The 24,670-nt window shown below is 41.5% G+C and overlaps 1 protein-coding gene across 6 annotated transcripts in view; it reads right to left on the bottom strand.

The window, feature by feature from the left end:
- Positions 1 to 7,983: 7,983 nt before the first annotated feature.
- CCSER2 (coiled-coil serine rich protein 2) overlaps positions 7,984 to 24,670 on the bottom strand; it is a 377,220-nt gene continuing 360,533 nt past the window's right edge. For 4 of the 6 annotated variants that reach the window (XM_063958809.1, XM_063958813.1, XM_063958810.1 and 1 more), the window contains one exon: positions 7,984 to 13,763. In XM_063958809.1, coding sequence (XP_063814879.1) covers positions 12,732 to 13,763 — 1,032 coding nt within the window. In that variant the 3' untranslated portion in view covers positions 7,984 to 12,731. The remainder of the gene's footprint in view (positions 13,764 to 24,670) is intronic. The other 2 variants (XM_063958812.1, XM_063958811.1) reach the window with 2 other exon arrangements.

Genomic DNA, 24,670 nt, shown 5'->3' with positions numbered 1-24,670 from the left:
TCAAGGTTTTTAAATTGAATGTCCAAAAAGCTTCTTTCTTGCATAGCCGTCTAAATCTATCCCCTCCTCTCCCGGTTACTGGAACCTGTTCGATTACAATGATATTAATATTTTCACTTTTTCCTTCCCCACATCCTAGGATGTGGCGATATAAATAAGTGTTTCCCACCTTCTTATCTATTTGTCGTTTATGTTCCATGAACCTAGTGTGGAGCGCCCTAGTGGTGCGTCCCACGTATTGTAGCCCACATACACATTGCAAGACGTATATAACATACGAAGATTTACAATTCAAAAACCGTTTTATACTAAATATTTCCTTTGAGGCTGCTGAAGTGAACTGGACTGTTTTCCTACTAGTATGTTTACACGTTACACACGTCACTTTTCCACATTTATGGAACCCTGCTGGTAATTTGGGTAACCATGTACTAATTTGTTCACCAGAAGCCTTAGAAGGTTTAGAATTCTTGCATGCTGTATTATAAAAACTAGGTGCCAGTACAGACTTCAGATTATCAGATTTTCTAAAAATCACTTGTTCACTCAATTTGATGTTTGAATTCAATGTCTCATCCAACCTTAAGATAGGAACATTTTTCTTTATAATCCTCTTTATCTCATATGCATTTGTATTGAACTTTGTTACAAACATAGTGGTTCTATCCATCCTTTTTCTGATTCCTTTCTGAATTTATACGGATATTATCCAATAAAGTATCCCTTTCAATACTTTCTACCTCCCTCAGGGCTTGATCTAATACTGATTTAGAATAACCCTGCGTAATGAATGCCCCATATAGAGATCCTATCTGTTCTTTTGCCACTTCATTTTCAGAGCAGTTCCTTTATATACGAAGGAACTGGCCTTTTGGAATGTTATCTTTCCATCGTTGGAGGTGACTACTCTTATAATGCAAATAGCGATTTTGATCAACTTCCTTAACGAAAGTTTTTGTAACTATTTTGTTATTTTCTATCTCTAGTGCTATATCCAGAAAGGTTATCTGTGGTGGGTGACAACATCCCGTAAATTTTAAACCAAAATTATTATGATTCAAATTACTAATAAATGATTCAGCTGATTCAGTGCTCCCTTCCCAAACGAAAAATAAATCGTCGATGAAACGACCATATAGGACCAGGCTCGCCCCGAGGTCACCACCCCAAATATGTCTTTCTTCAAACCTACCCATAAAAAGGTTGGCAAAACTCGGGGCGAACCTGGTCTCCATGGCCGTCCCCCGAGTTTGCAAATAGTAACGTTTATCAAAAACAAAATAATTGTGCTCCAATAAGAATCTAATTCCCTCTATGATCAACCACCTCTCTTCTTTCTTTAAATTGGGATCATTGAGGAGATAGAATTCTACTGCCTCAATTCCCAACTGATGCTCAATATTTGAGTAAAGTGATTCTGCATCACACGTGATAAAGCAGTAGTTTGGCTGCCAATTAATAGATCTAATCAAATTAAGAAAATGTGTAGTATCCTTTATATGTGATTTTAATTCTTTGACATACCCCTGTAAAAAACTATCAATAAAAAATGATAAATTACTTGTTAATGAATTAATACCCGCGATAATGGGTCTCCCCGGTGGATTTATCAATGTCTTGTGCACCTTCGGTAAACAATAATATGTGGGAACCACAGGATTGTCACAAAACAAAAAACACTGAACCTCCCTGGATATAGCACCTATTTCTACTGCTTTTCCTAACAAATTCTTTAATTTTCTCTGAAACAGGGCGGTGGGATCGTGGGCCATTTTTGAATATAAAAGATGGTCATTTAACTGTCTATTGGCCTCCATTAGATACATATCTGTATCCATTACCACGATCCCACCGCCCTTGTCAGCTTGTTTAATTGTCAAGGAAGGATCACCCCTTAATACTTTAATAGCTGTTCTTTCTTGAGTACTCAAATTGTCCTTCAAAGGTTGCTTATCAACTTTACAACATAACAATCTAAATTGTTCCAAGGTAGATTTGTAGAAACTCTCAATATACGGACCTCTGTAAGTAAGGGGATAGAATTCAGACTTATTCTTAAAGCTCCTCCCTTCGCTAGGATCCCTTGTTATGTCAAAAACTTTAATGTATTTTTCTCCATAAGAATTACTCTCAGATTCTGATGCCAAGGATTCCAGCATGTCTAACATCTCTCGATCATTCTGATCCAGTATGATAGGCATGCCTTCATTATCTTTCTTTTTCATATTTTTAAGGGCAAAATAACGCTTCCTACTTAGGGTCCTGATATAACTATTAAGGTCGACAAATAACTCAAAGAGATTAGGTTTTTGGGCCGGCGCAAAATTCAATCCCTTCTCTAACAATCGTAATTGGTCATTGCTCAATTTCTTAGAGGACAGATTGAACACCCCTTTTCCTCTTATTTTAGTTTCATACTTTTTCCTTGACTTAATCCTTCCCCCTCTCTTTCCTCTGGGTCTTGTTCTCTTTGCCTTTTGACTGACCACCCTGTCCCTTCGTATTTTCTGTGGGGGCGATTTTGGAATCTGTGGCTGTCCTCCAAAAAATTACTATTACCACGATTATAAGGTGACTGGTAATTTTCATCTCCTAAATCTACCCACTCATTTCTATCCGATTCCCTCCTCATCCACTTTTGTTTGGGGGCTGGGGATCTTTGCCTACTAAACTGTATTAAAGGTTCATATTTATTTTTTAGGGGAATGGATTCAAATTTCTCAACATTTTGGTCCCTAAATCTCCTAGGTTCCCTATATTCTGTCGGGGTTTGTGGTCCCTTGTAGTTACGGGATCTAAATTGGGAATTCTGTGACCTCCTATTCATGCCTCCCACTTCCTTATCCATTGAATAGTAGTTTGGTGTATTATCCTTCCTTCTATTATATCTATGTACCTCCCCTTTTTGATAATCTAATCTATCACGATTCATTTTATTATTTTTCCTAGAGATCAGGGACTTCTCAAACTCTTCCACTTTACGATTTACTTTATAATCTCTCTCATTAAAACCTTTATCCCCCGAAAACGGTTTCAACAACTCTTGTGTTTTTTCTATATCCCTCTGTATCTCCTTAACCTTATCTTCCCTATATCTGACCAGCAGTTTTATAAGATTTTTGGAACAGTTGTCTAATATCGTAATCCACTCTTCCGTAAACTGCTTGTTTTCTTTAAAGATGGAAGTTTTGAGAATCCTAAGGACAAAACCTTGATCCAAATATTTTTGTAATGACACCTGGTCCCACCAATGCCTAGTTTCTTCTAGGCATAGATTTTCTAATTTATTAAAAAGGCCATGCATATCCTCTGAACTCTCATCTCTTTTCGTCAGTTGCATTTCATCTGACCCTTTTAAATACAAATTTCGTCTTTCCAAACGCTCTACTATACATTTAAGTGCTGTCATAGTAAATGATTCTGTGTCACCTGCTGCCTGAATTACAATTACTCAAAATTTCCCAAATAATACCTACGTATGTATGCACAATTATCCCCACACTAATTGTGTAGGGAGAAATATACACACTTCCAGGCGCCAGTGACCAGCAGGAGAAGGAGATTAAATGATGGTGCAGGCTGCTGCCCCTATTTATAAGGGTAATTGTACCCCTTACAAAAAACAAACCACAAAGAATACAGGGGATGAGACCAACCCCCGTGAAAAAATAGTGCACGGTCTGCACCAATCAAAGAGACAGATATTAATCACCATTAAATTATTCTCAAAATAACATTATTTATTTGTTAAAATAATTTCTTGGATAGCTATCACATGTATATACTTCATCAATACATATTAGATGTAGCAATTGCATAACACATAATAACGAAAAAAAATCTAAAAAGGACTAATAAAAATACAATCGGTACTGAGAATTAGCGAGGCTAATACTTGCATCCAATGAAAAACAGCTGTTTAATTAAAATGTCCACTGGGCTATAATCGCCAGTAATTTATAGTGTCCTCTGGACTAGTTTAAACCAGACTGGTCAATCTTCAAACTCCATACGTGTTCATGAGTCTCAACTTTATGTGATGGTTTAGATAATGTGTGCACACACTGATATATTGAAATAGGTGATTACCATATGGATTTAATCCGTTGCGTCACCTCCACCTCAGAGTAAATTCCACTGATCCCTTAGATTGCCTCCCTCTGCTGGTGCTTATTCATTAATGCAGATTCTCTGGAGATGGATCATAACACTGGGGACTCCTGCAGCACTCAGACACACTCTGATGATTTTTGAGTGGTCTTGTCGGCCCCGGTGATGATTCTGTGACAGATGTAACTAGCGTACCGTCACTGGTTGGAGGTGACCGTTCCCTGGCTCAGTCACAGTGAAAACGCGTTACTCCGCCTAAAACAACACCTCGGCGGCTTCCTCAGTTCGAATGACTGAGCTTCATACATGCCATTTAAATACCCGTCGGCAATTTGTAAATCCTGCGCCGGTTCGCGGGAAAAACAGCTGTTTTTCATTGGATGCAAGTATTAGCCTCGCTAATTCTCAGTACTGATTGTATTTTTATTAGTCCTTTTTAGATTTTTTTCGTTATTATGTGTTATGCAATTGCTACATCTATTATGTATTGATGAAGTATATACATGTGATAGCTATCCAAGGAATTATTTTAACAAATAAATAATGTTATTTTGAGAATAATTTAATGGTGATTAATATCTGTCTCTTTGGTGCAGACAGCGCACTATTTTTTCACGGGGGTTGGTCTCATCCCCTGTGTTCTTTGTGGTTTGAATTTGAACACCCTCAGGTAAGAGTTCAACAATTTAAAATTCAAAATTGGTCTGTAAGAACCATCCGGTTTCGGTACCACGAAAAGGTTTGAATAATAACCCTTGTTTTGCATATGAGGTGGAACTGGGACAATGACCTGTGATTTTTTTTCCAATTTTAGGATGGCTTCCTCTAGGATAGCCCTGTCTTTCAGCAAAGCTGGCTACCCTGATTTTAAGAATCAGTGAGGCGGGAGTTCTTGCAACTCCAGTCTGTACCCCATGGACACAGTATCCTGTACCCTGGGATCCAGACCGGATGACACCCAGATGTGGCTGAAACGTCCGAGTCTCGCACCCACCAGCCCGTCCTCCAGGCTTTGAGGTCCACCGTCATGCTGAGGATTTTGAGTAACCAAAAGCAGGTCTCTGGTCCTAGGAGCCTGAGGGTGCAGGCTTTTTGGATTTTGCCTGACCACCTCTAAAGAAAGTAGAAGGCTTGGGCATTTTTGTCTTAGTGGCCCGAAAGGACTGCTGCACAGCTGAAGAAAACGGTTTCTTCACAGAAGGAGTAGCAGAGGGAAGGAAAGGTGACTTACCCGTGGTTGCCGTGGAAATTCACGCATCCAACACTTCCCCAAATAGAGCCTGACCTGTGTATGGTAGGTTCTCCACACTTCTCCTGGATTCCGCGTCTGCAGACAATTGACGTAGCCAGAGTCCTCTGCGAGCTGATTCCAACATGGAGGATATCCGTGCAGTCATTGTACCCAGGTCTTTCATGGATTCCACTATGAACCCCGCAGAATCCTGTATGTTACGTAAAACCAATTCAATGTCACTTCTATCCATTGCATCCAAATCCTCTAGTAATGTGCCTGACCACTTTACTATGGCTTTAGAAATCCATGCACAGGCAATAGTGGGCCTTAAGGCCACTCCTGAAGCAGTGTATATAGATTTGAGCGTAGTGTCAATCTTACAATCAGCTGTTTGTTTCAACGCGGTAGAACCAGGGACAGGTAAAACCACCTTATTAGACAGTCTGGAGACAGATGCGTCAGCAATTGGTGGGTTTTCCCATTTTTTCCTATCTTCCTCAGGGAAGGGAAAAGCAACCAGAACCCTTTTTGGGATCTGGAATTTTTTCTCTGGGTTTTCCCAGGAATTTTCAAATATAGCGTTTAATTCTGTAGATGTGGGAAAGGAGGGCGGGGCTTTCTTATTATCAGTGAAGTAAGCCTCCTCAACCTACTCAGGTGTACTGTCATTAATGTTTAACTCATCTCTAATGGCCTCAATCATGAGCTGCACCCCCTTTGCAAGGGATACCGGACCCCTCAGCACGTCCCCATCACCGTCTGTAGTATCAGAATCGGTATCCATGTCATCTTGCATAATTTGGGCAAGTGCACGTTTGTGGGAACATGCTAAGGGATTTTGCAGGAATAGGGACAGAGCCTGACCAAACTGCCATAGACTTCTTCAACACCTGAGTTTCAGTCTCAGTATTAGCTACCCTAGTAGAGATCATTCCTTTGATAGAGGTTAACCACTCAGGTTCAACAATAGGGATCTGAGACAAAGCATTACAATCCTGTGTACATGGAATGGATCCCTCCTGAGAGGAAACATCTTCTGCAGCATGACACAGAGTCCCTAGACATGGCTATGTGAGATAGTAAACACCCAAACACAGGGAAATGTCAGACACAGTTTCCCCCCAAGTATGCCACAGAGAGATAGAGATTGGAGCAAACCCACACACAGCGCTTTTTAAGGTAGAACTAATGAAACAACCAGCGCTGTCTGTGTACCTTAATACACTACACAGACTTTACACAGCCGCCCCTCCCTTCTACAACCACCTGGTACCGTACAAGATAGCTCTCCCTGTCAGCGCTTCTGCAGGCAGGAAAATGGCGCTGAACGCTGCTGGGTCCGCTCTGAGAAGCTCAGCCCCCTTTCATGGCGCTGCTTCCCGCTCTCCTGTAGTTTATACTGGCCTCAGGAATTGTGCTGGCAATGATCCTGGGACCCTGACAGGCTTGCTAGACAGTGTAGGGTGTAGGCGCTGGCTCAGGGCGACCCTCATAGCGCCGCACCATGTACCACTGAGCCCCGGAGTGCAATTAGTACTACGCTCCCTACCCTGTTGCCGCCATCTTCACACCGGCTCCCCGTTTGCCATGGGGGCCGGTAACTAACTCGCCACTAAAGTCTTCTGGCTCTGTAAGGGTGTGGCGGCATGCTGCTGGGGTGAACGATCCCCTGTAGTAGCGAATGTTCGATTCCCTCAGGAGCTCAGTGTCCTGTCAGGGGAGACTGTGGCTCAGACCCCTCAGGGCCGACACTACTCCCCCCCCCCCCCCCCTTAGTCCCTCGAAGCAGGGAGGCTGTTGCCAGCAGCCTCCCTGTGCCTAAACTCACAAAAAAACCTAAAAACTAAAAGAACTCCTATGGAGCTCCCCTAGCTGTGACCGGCTCCTCCGGGCACATTTTCTAAACAGAGTCTGGTAGGAGGGGCATAGAGGGAGGAGCTAGCCCACACTCTCAAACTCTTAACGTGCCAGTAGCTCCTAGTGGACCCGTCTATACCCCATGGAACTAATGTGGACCCCAGCATCCTCTAGGACGTAAGAGATAATATAATTACACCTATGGGGTCCAGGGTGGACGCTATATACAGATTTCACAAATGGCTGATTTTTGGCCATCTGCGCATAGTGGGCAGCCTTGCTCTGTGCTTGATATAAATGAGTGTTAATAATTTGGTAAATCTAAAGAGCTATAAATTTCAGACGTCTCAATGTAAGTAAATAATAATCCATTGTTTTTTGGCGTTACCAGAGGATTACCCGTAGCTGACATGGTAAAAGGTGACAGGACCATTTTTGTAGTTTATTAAATTTGACACACTGGAGGTGCAATCCAAATTTTGATCTGATTGTCAGTTTGAGTGCAAGCCACGCATTGGTAATGACATCATTAAGTCAACCCACTTTTCATCATCTTAGGGGAAGTTCATTACAATTCTATTTATAGAGTTTTCCTATTTCCCACCTGCAGAATACCTATGTTAAATTTCAGCTTCCTAACATATCGGGAAGTAAGAGAACCAGTGATGAGTCAGTAAGCGAGTGAGGGCTTTCACATTTTATATACTGTATATACATATATACATATGGGGGAGTCATACATCCAAGAAAATAGAACTCAAATTATACCAGAAAGACAAACATGGTACAAAGATGTGTGGTATTTATTTTTACTTAAAGATAATTTAGACACAGCAATTATAAAACAAGAACATTTTTAATATTATTTTACATGGAAAGAAAGCCAAACAATAGGAGGCAAATTGATAATGTAGGCACAACTCCAAGCAGTTAAGCTCATTTAAAGTGCATATTGTTTCCTTTTTATCATCACCTTAATTAGTCCTTCTTCTATACACACAGAAAGTACAGTAGTTCATACTTTGTTTTGCCTTTCTAAAAATATTGCACAAAATATTACACAAGAGAGTTTAAAATGATGTCAGTAGCTTCTTGAGTGGCCTGTAATGGGTGGAAAAAAGCCAAATAATCGAATACTTCTGTGTCAACATCCTATAAACACTTGTTGGAGCTGGGTCACATTGGACAATATATAAGCGAAAGGCAGCAGACTGCAAACTTTCAACTTACAAGAGCAACAGTGCCTGAAAGTTCAAGATAAAAGCCTATGGGAAGGTCAACTAAATGAAGGCACAAATCTCCAGTAATTTCAAACATATATGGGCCAATTCAATTGTTGGTCTCTCCAGCTAGATGGCACCAACAAGAGCAATTCAATTGTTGCTCCGTTTGGGCGCTCATGCAGCTGGGGAGACACATTTGAGCTTGCTGCCTTCTGAGGCACGAGCTGAAATGTGGGTTATATCTGAAGTTTGGGCACTCAAACGGTAGTTTGGGTGCTCTAACTCGAACTTTAGACGCGCGCCCACAGAGGGCAAGAACTAAATAGCCCCGATGGGCGGCAAATACGTTTGGGCGCCCACAAAACAAATGAATTGGCCCCATAAAATGTATGACTGTAGTAAGTAACCACTACCAGTGTGACGAGTGTTACAAAGGCTGTTATATTTGAAAACAGGCTAAAATAGCATGCAATTCTTACAAGGACAGATAATTATTAAATGTGTATACTACAGTAGAGGTAAATGAATGGACCGCAATGATTCTTTTTACTTATGCCCACTATATTTAATATTTAGTCCTGCCAAAGCCTCTGCTTACTGTGCACTACATACAGTACATCGGAATCAAACTGGATCTTTCCTTCTTCCAAACCATGGGCACTGCAGAAACTGTGACTAATCCCACAACACTTTGAGGACAACATATCACCTCTCTCTGTCACATAAGTCAATTTAAAATTACTGCTGATTAAATGGCATGAAGCCTACAACCACATTCCAGTATTTATTATAACTGGATGGGTGGGTAGGAAGGCATATCTGGCCAAAGGGGACTGGCTAACATTCTAACCAGGAATGCTTTGTTCCTATCAAGTTCTATATACCGTCAAAATAAATACTTCGGTATGGATGGTGGCCACCATTCCCTAAACTGGAAGGGTCTCCTTAGGCTAGAAGGAATTAATAGATTATGTGACAGTTCTGTCTTTTTCACTGCTCAACAATACTCTGAAAAAAACATCAATATTATGGTTAGAGATGTCATGACTTAAGCCATGTTTGGGTGCTTGACCAATAAACTACTGTGATTTCACACTATGACAAGAAATGTAATGCCCGCATTTAACATTTCACAACCCTTCCCTGTTTTTTTCTTTTTTTTTTTAAATCAGATGTCAGTTCTGTAATAAGAATTATTATCTAGGTATTAAGGCAACAATTTTCATTATAAATTGTACCTTTTAAGGGTTTAATCATACAGTAGCTGCAAATAGTATAAAAAAAAATCTCACACTGTAGGCTTTCACTATATTTTAGAATTGAAATCTACAATAGAAATATGTAATAATTAATTGATCTTACAGAAATGGTGGAGTTCCAACTGCCCCTCCCAGCCAAGTTACATCAGTTTAGTTATATGTACTTAAATATTGTTAATGTTTTCATTATTTATACAATATATATTATGATTTGTTTAAATTTGTCACAGACAAAGCATACTCCAAAAATAATGTTTGGTTCCATCCCCTAAGACTGTATTACACCAAGCATACATATGTTTAAAGCACAGACTAATATAAAGTACCAAGCCAAGCTACAGTATGTACAAATGAAGAAAGTGAGAATTCATAAGACACATTTATGGGATAGAGTCTGAAGACAAAACTAACCGGTGTATAGTATGTAATTATTCTGTGTATTCTGTATTAAAAGAGATTAACTACAACTGTTGCCAATTATTCTTCCTTTCTGAAAACAGTATAGTGTAAATGTAATACACTGATTTTCATTAAATCAATAACGGATCAAATCCATTGTTTTCAATAAAGTGTGAATATGATGATCTATAATTAACAGGGATGTAATTAGTACTGGCTAAATATAGCTTTAAGGAACTTTTTTTTCCTCTCGAATGGAAAATTAGGAAACGTTTGCTGATTTTAACCTACATTAAGAAATACAATACTTACGACACCAGGTGCCCCAAATTTATAGTGATCATTTAGCAGTAAAATAAAAAGTGTGCAAGTGTTGTTGGGCCAAATTCTGTAGCTAAACTGCAACTACTGTAACACCTATAGAAAGCAGACAGAGAAGTCATGCACTGCTTTAAGGAAGATGTCATAAGTATCACTACAGTATCAGAACAATCACAGCATCAGTATTATGGCTCTTGTGCTACCAGATAAAACCAATCTTTAATATAAATAAACCCTATCCTGTGTAGTAATAAAAGTATTGTCTTTACGTTAATGTATTTTAATCATTTACTTTGTTACCTTGCATTTGGTTAGATATGCATAGCTTTAAAAAATGTTAATGTAAAGTGACATCACAAGTACTAGTTGCTCATATGCACGCACGTAAAAAGAACTTAAGGCCTGTGGATTGTATTTACTCTCTTACTGCCCCTTACTAGTAGTGCATATAACCAAAGCAAAACACTGTACTCTCCTTCATTCTGAATAAGTGCAACAATTTAGGCTAACCTCAGCAACTTCCTAAAGAGGCAACTAAAGCAGTAATTGACATAATCTAACTCATACAGTAATTCTAAAGCACACGCAGTGCTTTTACGTGGAGCACCAAGCTGACCTGAAGGAGTAAAAACCAGGAGCTGCTTACATGTGCAACTGCTGGTAGCTGCTTATCCATGTCAGTGTTACACTGGGGGTCTGGCAGCTGGCTCTGATTTGACAGCCAAATGCTACACTCTGAAGTTTACAGAACTGAGAATGCGGCTTCCAAGGTACGTAGCAATTAGGTGCTGCTAAGGGTGACCCCAGGGTTTGTGCCGGTACTGCTTCGTAATGACAAAGTGGCCCCAATTGATTTGTAACAAACGTAGTAACCGTTAGTACAGCTATAATCCAGTAAGGCAAGATATATTACACATACAGTACTATTAACTATGAAACACTTGCGCAATTCAAGTACTAAAGTCAGGTTTTGCGGTCACTTGAGCACATCATACACATTTCTTGTTCAATGTGCTTGTTTGTTATTGCACACCCTAACTTTCTTAAATCAGTCACTTCTGTGGTATAGTCACTTGCTCGTGCTACAGGTACCTTGCCACTGTTGGCATATACAGTTTGTTATGCATTAAGAAATAAAGAATTTCTATGTATTTGAATTAAATACATCTATATTCTTGGATATTGAAAAAAATCTGTATTATTCAGTTTTGTGTTCAAGTTTTCCCACCAGTCTATCAATACTCATTTTACAGATTGTTGATAGCCATTGTGGTATAATTGCAGATTTGCATGATTCAAATAGTATTACTAACCCATAAACTGCAGAAAATATAAATTAAAATTTGTGCAATCTGCATTTTTTTAAATAATTTAAGTTAACATAGCAAATGTTCTTGCAATAGTGCCATGTTTTCTGCCCATATACTCAATAAAAATGGCAGAGATTACCTGATTTTACCAGATTACCTAATTTTATATTTATTGTATGCAATCTTGTTCATTTACCAATTCTTGGGTTAAAAGTAATCCACTTGATTGTATCTTTTTTTTTTTTTTGTAAGAGGTTGTTTGTTTATACAGTATATTTTTTTCTAAGAGTGGATCTATTTCATTATTCAAGGGTATAAACAATGTACAGTATATGGTTGGCAAGGTGCAAAGTAATGTCTTAATGCAATAAATACACTATATATTCTCAAATAATTAAATAAATTATAGACTTGCATAGCACTTTAAAAAGGAAATGGACACTGTACAATGGTCAGTAAACTATAAATTACTTATAAATATATGAAATACAGCCACTATTATTCCATAGTGCAGATAAGTGTTGCCATTTTGTAGTTACAATACAACTGAATAATGGTTGCTGAAATCTGCAGGCAAGGTTTTAACTGTTGCATGGTTAGCAATAATGATTTAAAAAGCTGTCAATATTTTAGAATTAAATCAGGTAATTGAATTTAATTACAGAAAATGGTAGTTAGCAAAAGCAGATTTATGTAGATGTACATTATGAGGAATTTAATATAAAAGGGACAGCAACTAGGTAAAATAGTTATTTAACAGGAGGCAACATGACTTCACAAAATACCCAGGCAGGATTGAAACCAAGGTAATGTTTACATATAGGGAGAAAAATAAAAATAAATCATAAAGTCACTCCTTTTTATGTTCCTATTGTTAACAAATACAACAACACTAAGTGGTATGCATTAAAGTATTAATATGATAAAAAGTCTTAATTCTTGTCCCCCACACAAAGAAAAAAAAACATTTAATGCATATCATATGTGCTATTGCTTTCATTTAAAAAAAACATTTTTTTTAATGAGTCTTTGGTTGTGGGAGACGTGATAGTCTCTTTGGGACTGAGCTTTCAAAAGTTTCTTGCAGAATATCTTTTTTAGATGTATGTGGCCTGGGAATGACAGAAAACGAAGCTTTAACAGGAGATCTTTGAGTTTCACTTGAAGCATTGGGTGACTGTATAATAGCTGCAGAACTATTTGGTTTCTTAAGTTTAGACGTAAGATTGCTTGGTGCTTTGAGCATGGAACCTTTCGGCATTAATCTACTAACTGGTTTTGAGGGTTCAGCCGCTAGGCTGTGCGACTGGGTAGGTAAAGAGCCTTCAGATGGCAATTTGCTGTTACCAGCAGATGGTGAGATGTTGTGGAGCAATTGCTTTGAAACTGCCATTGATATATCTGATTGGGACTGACTAATAGAACACAATGGATCTGCACGGCAAGAGATAGAGTCGGAATGAACTTGTTTTGATAGCTGAACTGAAGAACAGTCATTGTCTAATGGTGACTGGACAAAGGAAGTATTTGTAGTTGCTGTCAACATCTCATGCTCTTTAGAATAAGAGCAACTGTTTGAGGGGATAACAGATTTGGTAACTCCTTTATGTGCCATAGTATTCTGTATCTTTGACTTTGGGAACTGTAAAGTTTTTGGCCTGGGAATTTGTACAGGCAATGATGCGGTAGATAAGTTTGAAATTATTTTAGATTTGACATCTGCTTTTGTATCAACTGGAAAATGTGGTAGAACAGTACATCCTTGCTGTGTTACATTTTTGTTATCATCAAGAGGTCCATAACTTTTATCGTGCTCGTCTTTTTTAAGGTGTTCATTTACTATCTTCAACCGTGTGCTCAAGAGATCGCTGAGTTCATTTTCGGGGACTTTTGAGAGGACTCCAGGACCTCCCTTGTGACTGCATGATGAAACTTGTTGGAAATGCTCTTGAGCTTTACTTTGGACCTCTGTATGTCGATGTGCTACTAATTTTCCCGAGGTGTGGTCTGTGGAACTTGGGGTGTTGATGGAACACTGTAGTATTTGAGGCTGCATAGAAAGAAATATTCAGAAAATTATTTAGGATGATATGCCAAGGTACAACTTATTTTTCAGAAAGGTAAACAGCTTCAGAACAGTTACAAAACTGTGTGCAAACATTTACATTTATGACAAAATACATATTAAGAAGAATTTTATTTATCTTAAATGTGTAAGCAATATTAAAATAATTTAATTATAAAAACCGCTGTTTGTATCTAAAACTACATATGAATTAACCAATCTTGGTTAGATTAAAAATAAATGCTAATATACCTTGCCAGATTTTACACTCTCTTAATATGGAGTAAAACTGGGGACAAATTAAATATATGCAAGGAATTCTTAAATGTAACGGATTATATTACAAGGATGTTAATTCATCAACAGAACATGCTTTGATTCACAAAGATGTACAAAACAGTAATCTACTGTATAAGTGTTATTTATTATCAATAACTAGAGTTTCATATTTTCTTGCCACATTCATTCATCAATCTTACATCATTTTAATACACATTCTTATACATTCTCGCTACTGTTAATCACACATTTTATGAATATTCATTTTCTTTTTGAATTTACTACATGCTTTTTAAACCTGCACAATACAAGTGCACAGTCACAATAGAATTGGTTTAGCAACACTATCAAAGCTAATTCAGGTAATAGTGAACAGTTGAACAGAGCCAAAACCTCCTCAAAATATTTGAGATTAAAAGGTGCGTACAAATCGCGAGGAAAGTTAGTGGAAATCACACGGTGTTAGGCAGCTTGCGATACTGATTCGATCCCGATGCGCACTCCCGCAGGGTCGGTATCGCAAGGCTAGATATACTGTGCAGGCAAGTCAATCTTGACTACCTAGTGTACTATCTAGTACAAAGTATAGGCAAAATTGTATATAGACAAAATCTCAAGTACAGAGTCAAAATCTGTGCTATCTGGGCTCTGGGGGGAGTTCAAGGGCAATCACATAGTCAAAATCGGGCATAGCAAGAATCTCACCATGTGTACACACCTTTAGGGGAAAAAACAAAAAAAAACAAAAACAAAAATAGTACAACCAAGTTTCAATAAAGTTGGTTAATGTAAGAAAACTCCTTTACCAACATGGCAGTTGTATTGTAGGGAGTGGCACAAAATGTCGGCATTCGGGATGTTATCATGTACTGACTGTTGACATGCCAAACTTCGACATTCACAATGTCAAACTTGCCATGATGTAGACAGTTGGCCTGTCGACCAAGCAGATTTCCATTGGCAAGGTGAGAATCCCTAAGCCTAATAACAGACTACCACTAAAACCGTGGAATAAAATCAACTGTTGACATGGGAGCAGAGGTAGGAACTAAGGGCCTAATTCAGCATGGGTTGTAGTTGTGCAAAAAAACGCACAACTACAACCCTTTTCTCTAACATACGGGGGGACGCCCAGCACAAGGCATGTCCGCTCCGCATGCCAGAATATTGACAATGACAATATCAACATTATTAAATTTTGCAACACTTAATTGCTAGTTCTACCATATTTGTGCTACAAACAAAAAGCTTCCCATAATTCAAATTACAGTACAGTAAAATAGTTTTAGCCCACTGTTCCTCACAGTACTGCTCTTATTCAGAAACACTGGTATGTGTTCTAGCATGTTTGTAGGTTCTACCACAACATGTTTGCTGGTTATATGAAAGGACTTTGATTATGCCACCTTAAAACTTACATTTACGTCTTTTCAGCCATTCTGAGGTTGAACCCCTTTTTTGGGTGATTGTCTCTCTGAAGGACTCAAATACATTTAAGCTTATGGATGCATTTTGCAAAATAAATTTGTTACAAACCAGAGTTCACGGTTCCTTCAATTATGGAAAAATCGGCCAGGTTCTAAAGCAGCAATGTATCTCCACACCATAATGCTACCACAACCGTGGTTGTCATTTCTATTGTGCAAAGACCCCTCTGTCTTTGCTTTATACTAGACATAATGGAACCCATGTTGTCAAAATGTTCTACTGCTGGCTTATCTGTCCATAGAACATATTCAGAAAAGCTTTGTGGATTATTCAGCTGCTTACTGAGAACAATTATGTTATCATTATAGATCTTAATACCTTCAATTTGACAACTATGCAAAAATGAGGAAAGTCAGAAAGGAGTAATGGATTCAACAAAGTGCTTGATAAAAGCTTTAAGCGCTGGAAATACGTTTTAAAGATTATGGGAGAGATGTATGAAGCAGTGAAAAGAGTGTACCAGTGGAGACGTTGCCCATGGCAACCAATCAGCATTGAAGGAACATTTATCAAGTGCATTCCATAAAATTAGACGTAGCAACTTCTCCACTCTTTTCACTGCTTCATACATTTACGCCAAAATACCATGTTTAAACTATATCATCACGCAGTTGCTGTAGCTATATGTCCCATACATTCATAACAAGAATCTCCCATTCCACAAACATGCAAAAAAAGTCTCTATTGGATTGAGACCTGGCGAATGTGGTGGCTAATGGGACTATGCTGAACTCACTGCAATGGCCATGGGACCAGCTTGAGGTGTCATGCTTTAAGAGTTTTCTTTTTTCTCCCCTGATTTCTTGCTCAATTCATCTTTAGAATATTGGTAGCCAGAGGCCATAAACTGACATACATGGTCGGCAACAGTAGTCATGTACAAATGGAGCCACGCTAATTGTGGCTCCGTCTACGCCGCAGCGCGCCTGCCGAGGCCCACCTATTGCAACATCTGGGCCTCATTCAGCATGGGTTGTAGTTGTGCAAAAAAAAAAAAAAAAAATGCATTGTGGCATGGAATAATGAGATTTTACTTACCGATAAATCTATTTCTCATAGTCCGTAGTGGATGCTGGGGACTCCGTCAGGACCATGGGGAATAGCGGCTCCGCAGGAGACAGGGCACAAAAGCAAGCTTTTAGGATCACATGGTGTGTACTGGCTCCTCCCCCTATGACCCTCCTCCAAGCCTCAGTAAGGTACTGTGCCCGGACGAGCGTACACAATAAGGAAGGATCTTGAATCCCGGGTAAGACTCATACCAGCCACACCAATCACACCGTACAACTTGTGATTTGAACCCAGTTAACAGTATGATAACAATGAAGTAGCCTCTAAAAAAGATGGCTCACAACAATAATAACCCGATTTTTTTGTAACAATAACTATGTACAAGTAATGCAGACAATCCGCACTTGGGATGGGCGCCCAGCATCCACTACGGACTATGAGAAATAGATTTATCGGTAAGTAAAATCTCATTTTCTCTAACGTCCTAGTGGATGCTGGGGACTCCGTCAGGACCATGGGGATTATACCAAAGCTCCCAAACGGGCGGGAGAGTGCGGATGATTTTGCAGCACCGAATGAGAGAACTCCAGGTCCTCCTCAGCCAGGGTATCAAATTTGTAGAATTTAGCAAACGTGTTTGCCCCTGACCAAGTAGCTGCTCGGCAAAGTTGTAAAGCCGAGACCCCTCGGGCAGCCGCCCAAGATGAGCCCACCTTCCTTGTGGAATGGGCATTTACAGATTTTGGCTGTGGCAGGCCTGCCACAGAATGTGCAAGCTGAATTGTACTACAAATCCAACGAGCAATAGTCTGCTTAGAAGCAGGAGCACCCAGCTTTTTGGGTGCCTACAATATAAACAGCAAGTCAGACTTTCTGACTCCAGCCGTCCTGGAATTATATATATATATATATTTTCAGGGCCCTGACAACGTCTAGCAACTTGGAGTCCTCCAAGTCCCTAGTAGCCGCAAGCACCACAATAGGTTGTTTCAGGTGAAACGCTGACACCACCTTAGGAAGAAACTGGGGACGAGTCCGCAGTTCTGCCCTGTCCGAATGGAAAATCAAATATGGGCTTTTGTAAGACAAAGCCGCCAATTTTGACAATCGCCTGGCCGAGGCCAGGGCCAACAGCATGGTCACTTTCCATGTGAGATATTTCAAATCCACAGATTTGAGTGGTTCAAACCAATATGATTTGAGGAATCCCAACACTACGTTGAGATCCCACGGTGCCACTGGAGGCACACAAGGGCTGTATATGCAATACTCCCTTGACAAACGTCTGGACTTCAGGAACTGAAGCCAATTCTTTTTGGAAGAAAATCTATAGGGCCGAAACTTGAACCTTAATGGACCCCAATTTGAGGCTCATAGACACTCCTGTTTGCAGGAAGTGAAGAAATCGACCTAGTTGAAATTTTTTCGTGGGGCCTTCCTGGCCTCACCCACGCAACATATTTTTACCACATGTGGTGATAACGTTGTGCGGTCACCTCCTTCCTGGCTTTGACCAGGGTAGGTATGACCTCTTCCGGAATGCCTTTTCCCTTAGGATCCGGCGTTCAAACCGCCATGCCGTCAAACGCAGTCGCGGTAAGTCTTGGAACAGACAAGGTCCCTGCTGGAGCAGGTCCTTTCTTAAAGGCCGATGCCACGGTTCCTCTTGGAACAGACATGGTACTTGCTGAAAGCAAATCCCTTCTTAGCTCCCGAGGCCATTAGTCCTCTGTGAGCATCTCTTGAAGTTCCGGTTACCAAGTCCCTCTTGGCCAATCCGGAGCCACGAGTATAGTTCTTACTCCTCTATGTCTTATAATTCTCAATACCTTGGTTATGAGAAGCAGAGAAGGGAACACATACACCGACTGTTACACCCACGGTGTTACCAGGACGTCCACAGCTATCGCCTGAAGGTCTCGTGACCTGGCGCAATACCTGTCCCATTTTTTTGTTCGGGCGGGACGCCATCATGTCCACCTTTGGTCTTTCCCAACGGTTCACAATCATGCGGAAAACTTCCCGATGAAGTTCCCACTCTCCCGGGTGGAGGTCGTGCCTGCTGAGGAAGTCTGCTTCCCAGTCGTCCACTCCCGGAATGAACACTGCTGACAGTGCTATCACATGATTTTCCGCCTAGCGAAAAATCCTTGCAGTTTTGCCACTGCCCTCCTGCTTCTTGTGCCGCCCTTTCTGTTTACGTGGGCGACTGCCGTGATGTTATCCCACTGGATCAATACCGGCTGACCTTGAAGCAGAGGTCTTGCTAAGCTTAGAGCATTATAAATTTGCTCTTAGCTCCAGTATATTTATGTGGAGAGAATTCTCCAGACTTGATCACACTCCTTGTGTGACTGCTCCCCAGCCTCTCAGGCTGGCCTCCGTGGTCACGAGCATCCAATCCTGAATGCCGAATCTGCGGCCCTCTAGAAGATGAGCACTCTGTAATCACCACAGGAGAGACACCCTTGTCCTTGGATATAGGGTTATCCGCTGATGCATCTGAAGATGCGATCCGGACCATTTGTCCAGCAGATCCCACTGAAGAGTTCTTGCGTGAAATCTGCCGAATGGAAGCGCTTCGTAATAAGCCACCATTTTTACCAGGACTCTTGTGCAATGATGCACTGACACTTTTCCTGGTTTTAGGAGGATCCCGATTAGCTCGGATAACTCCCTGGCTTTCTCCTCTGGGAGAAACACCTTTTTCTGGACTGTGTCCAGAATCATCCCTAGGACCAGCAGACGTGTCGTCGGAACAACTGCGGTTTTGGAATATTTAGAATCCACCCGTGCTGTCGTAGAACTACTTGAGATAGTGCTACTCCGACCTCCAACTGTACTCTGGACCTTGTTCTTATCAGGAGGTCGTCCATTTTCTTTGAAGACGAATCCTCCTTTCGGTCATTACCTTGGTAAGGACCCGGGGTGCCTTGGACAATCCAACGGCATCGTCTTGAAACTGATAGTGACAGTTCTGTACCACGAACCTGAGGTACCCTTGGTGAGAAAAGGCAAATTTTGGGACATGGAGGTAAGCATCCCTGATGTCCCGGGACACCATATAGTCCCCTTGTTCTTTGCTATCACTGCTCTGAGTGACTCCATCTGGATTTGAACCCTTGTAAGTGTTCAAATTTTTCAGATTTAGAATAGGTCTCACCTAGCCTTCAGTACCACCATATAGTGTGGAGTAATACCCCTTTCCTTGTTGTCGGAGGGGTAAATTTATTATCACCTGCTGGGAATACAGCTTGTGAATTGTTTTCAATACTGCCTCCCTGTCGGAGGGAGACATTGGTACAGCAGACTACAGGAACCTGCGAGGGGGGAAACCTCTCGACATTCCAATCTGTACCCCTTGGATACTACTTGTAGGATCCAGGGGTCCTGTACGGTCCCAGCGTCATGCTGAGAACTTGGTAGAAGCGGTGGAGGGCTTCTGTTCCTGGGAATGGGCTGCCTGCTGCAGTCTTCTTCCCTTTCCTCTATCCCTGGGCAGATATGACTCTTATAGGGACGAAAGGACTGAGGCTGAAAAGACGGTGTCTTTTTCTGCAGAGATGTGACTTAGGGTAAAAAACGGTGGATTTTCCAGCAGTTGCCCTGGCCACCAGGTCCCATGGACCGACCCCAAATAACTCCTCCCCTTTATACGGCAATACATCTTTGTGCCGTTTGGAATCTGCATCACCTGACCACTGTCGTGTCCATAAACATCTTCTTGCAGATATGGACATCGCATTTACTCTTGATGCCAGAGTGCAAATATCCCTCTGCGCATCTCGCATATATAGAAATGCATCCTTTAAATGCTCTATAGTCAATAAAATACTGTCCCTGTGAAAGGTATCAATATTTTTAGTCAGGGAATCCGACCAAGCCACCTCAGCTCTGCACATCCAGGCTGAGGCGATCGCTGGTCGCAGTATAACACCAGCATGTGTGTGTATACTTTTTAGGATATTTTTCAGCCTCCTATCAGCTGGCTCCTTAAGTACGGCCCTATCCGTAGATGGTACCGCCACTTGTTCTGATAAGCGTGTGAGCGCCTTATCCACCCTGAGGGGTGTTTCCCACCGCGCCTTAACTTCTGGCGGGAAAGGGTATACCGCCAATAATTTTCTATCGGGGGAAACCCACGCATCATCACACACTTCATTTAATTTATCTGATTCAGGAAAAACTACAGGTAGTTTTTTCACCTCACACATAATACCCTTTTTTGTGGTACTTGGAGTATCAGAAATATGTAACACCTCCTTCATTGCCCTTAACGTGTGGCCCTAAAAGAAAATACGTTTGTTTCTTCACCGTCGACACTGAAATCAGTGTCCGTGTCTGGGTCTGTGTCGACCGACTGAGGTAAATGGGCATTTTACAGCCCCTGACGGTGTTTGAGACGCCTGGACAGATACTAATTTGTTCGCCGGCCCTCTCATGTCGTCAACCGGCTTGCAGCGTGTTGACATTGTCACGTAATTTCCATAAATAAGCCATCCATTCCGGTGTCGACTCCCTAGAGAGTGACATCACCATTACAGGCAATTTGCTCCGCCTCCTCACCAATATTTTCCTCATACATGTCGACACACACGTACCGACATACAGCACACACATAGGGAATGCTCTGATAGAGGACAGGACCCACTAGCCCTTTGGGGAGACAGAGGGAGAGTTTGCCAGCACACACCAAAACGCTATAATTATCCAGGGACAACCTTTATATAAGTGTTCCTCCCTTATAGCATTTTAATATATATACATATCGCCAAATCAGTGCCCCCCCTCTCTGTTTTAACCCTGTTTCTGTAGTGCAGTGCAGGGGAGAGCATGGGAGCCTTCCCACCAGCCTTTCTGTGAGGGAAAATGGCGCTGTGTGCTGAGGAGAATAGGCCCCGCCCCCATTTCGGCGGGCTTCTTCTCCGGAGTTTTAGATATCTGGCAGGGGTTAAATACATCCATATAGCCTCAAGGGCTATATGTGATGTATTTTTCGCCATACAGGTATTATACATTGCTGCCCAGGGCGCCCCCCCCCAGCGCCCTGCACCCTCCGTGACCGCTGTGTGAAGTGTGCTGACAACAATGGCGCACAGCTGCAGTGCTGTGCGCTACCTGATGAAGACTGAGAGTCTTCTGCCGCCTGGTTCCGGACCTCTTCATCTTCAGCGTCTGCAAGGGGGGTCGGCGGCGCGGCTCCGGGACGAACCCCAGGGCGAGCCCTGTGTTCCGACTCCCTCTGGAGCTATGTCCAGTAGCCTAAGAATCCAATCCATCCTGCACGCAGGTGAGTTGAAAATCTCTCCCCTAAGTCCCTCGATGCAGTGAGCCTGTTGCCAGCAGGACTCACTGAAAATAAAGAACCTAAAAACTTTTTCTAAGTAACTCTTTAAGAGAGCCACCTAGATTGCACCCTTCTCGGCCGGGCACAAAAACCTAACTGAGGCTTGGAGGAGGGTCATAGGGGGAGGAGCCAGTACACACCATGTGATCCTAAAAGCTTGCTTTTGTGCCCTGTCTCCTGCGGAGCCGCTATTCCCCATGGTCCTGACGGAGTCCCCAGCATCCACTAGGACGTTAGAGAAATTAATTGGTATTGGAGACCGAGGTGTGCCAAAAGAGCATTCCTTACACATTTAACTATCACCAGCCTGAAACAATGACACAAGGCTGAATGGATTCATTTTGCTTTAACAATCTGACCTACCATTTCATGCTGCAATAGAAGAGGTGACAATATTTCTTACCTCAGAATTCAGGTAATAGGCCTCCTGCCTCATGCTATAATGTACATGAACCAGGTGAGGACACATTATTTCCAATATAAGCTACAGTACAGGAAATACTTTTGCCTAGGGAGCCTAAATGATAATAAGAAAAATAATAACTCATATATAAAAGAGTCACTAACAAAATAGGCATGCATGATATTGTATTCTCTGTATAAAGGATCGTATTTCATTCAGATACGTCAGTGACCTCTCCGAAGCAACCAGTTGAAAGCAAGTGAAAATGTAAAACAATATGGAATACTGTATCACCAATCTTCATCAGGAAAAGGTCCTAAGTAACAAGTTATTGAAATAGCTTGATATTGCACAGTAGGTCTCATTCAGATGCAGTCACAAAGCGGATGAAGTGTACAAGGCTATAGAAAAGATGGCAAAACGGACCGCGATCCCAGTACAGTCGCAAGTGTCCAGCCCAGGTTCACCACACCTAACTTAGCCAATAATAAAAAACTAGTAGGCCACCGAGCACTGGGATCAGTCTCTAAACCCAAGGTGTCTTGAAAAAGGATAGTCTGAAACACACTTGCTGCCTTTGGATTCCTGGGGAGATTCACATGGTTAAGAGGTGGTGATGTACCCAGGTACCATTATATCTTGTATTTAAGTGTGCCTTTCTCAGAAGGCCATTAGCTGTACGGAGTAACCTGACTATTTTTTTTTGGGATGTACATCAATAAAAAAATAATAATATTTTTACCACTGCATTCTGTATCACTGGTGGACTGTTTCTCAGGTTGTGGAAGATTAAAGATACCTTTCAAAGCATGTTTACACCTATATAAGGTGAGCAGCCATATAGGAGGTCTTTTTTCACTGAAAATGCATTACATATAATCCACTGTTGAACTCCATTTTATGAAGTGCGCAAGTTGGCTGATGTTGTCATACTGCGCATGTGTCTGAACCACACTACGCGCACACAGCAAGATTGAATTGTGATAGTACTCGCAACAAGGAATTAGTTGCAAAGTGTGTGACAGGTAGATAGCATTTGGGGTGGTAACGGGCAAACGAAGGCATGTCATGGCCGTTTAGATGGCGCTTTCTGGGCATGCCTAAATTAGCAGTTGTGATCTCACTCACTACTGGAGAGCCCTCGGTGTCCCAGGAGAGATGCTCAGCCTGTGCGTCTTCAGAGATGCTTAGAATCTGCGTGATGACCCAATATGATGATGGTACGGATATATCAGCACTTGTATGCTGGATGGAAACGAGGAGGCAGCAGTGGGCGTCCCTATGCTTAGGTAAGCTTCTACCCATATTAGCATATAGGGGGATATCCAATTATCCCCGTTAAAACATCGGGTCAGAAAAACTTCAGTTTTCGGCAGTTTATCGGACTTTTTCCGATGCTTCACCGATTTTTTTTTTTTTTTTACAGGCTATCCTGTTAAATCGCGTGTAAAAAAAAAACCTTTTTCCTGAAAACATACAGGTTCAGTGAAACCTGTGTGTTTTCGGGTGAAACAGCCCCAGTTTCATCCAAAAACGGGGCTGTTTCCGGGGATTCTGCTGCACCTGCCGGAGGCAGGTGAAACAAAATCCCAGATAAGACGGCGCGTGCCTCGGCTTATTGGGGCTAATTAGATAGCCCCCGACGGGACAATTAGCCCCGGTAAAAAACCGGGGCTAATTGGATATCCCCCATAGTCGCAATTGCGGGCAGCAAAAACATAGCAACAGCAGTCGCATCAACAACCATATTTGAATGAGGCCCAGTAGGTCTGCATTAGAAGTTATCTACGGTGTGTAAAGCACAAAAAAAAAATAAGAATTTACTTACCGATAATTCTATTTCTCGTAGTCCGTAGTGGATGCTGGGAACTCCGTAAGGACCATGGGGAATAGCGGCTTCGCAGGAGACTGGGCACAAAAGTAAAGCTTTAGGACTACCTGGTGTGCACTGGCTCCTACCCCCATGACCCTCCTCCAAGCCTCAGTTAGGATACTGTGCCCGGACGAGCGTACACAATAAGGAAGGATTTTGAATCCCGGGTAAGACTCATACCAGCCACACCAATCACACCGTATAACCTGTGATCTGAACCCAGTTAACAGCATGATAACAGAGGAGCCTCTGGAAAGATGGCTCACAACAATAATAACCCGATTTTTGTAACAATAACTATGTACAAGTATTGCAGACAATCTGCACTTGGGATGGGCGCCCAGCATCCACTACGGACTACGAGAAATAGAATTATCGGTAAGTAAATTCTTATTTTCTCTGACGTCCTAGTGGATGCTGGGAACTCCGTAAGGACCATGGGGATTATACCAAAGCTCCCAAACGGGCGGGAGAGTGCGGATGACTCTGCA

Source organism: Pseudophryne corroboree, chromosome 3, assembly GCF_028390025.1.
Source record: "Pseudophryne corroboree isolate aPseCor3 chromosome 3, aPseCor3.hap2, whole genome shotgun sequence".
NCBI lineage: Eukaryota > Metazoa > Chordata > Amphibia > Anura > Myobatrachidae > Pseudophryne > Pseudophryne corroboree.
This window is presented reverse-complemented; position numbering and strand designations above follow the sequence as displayed.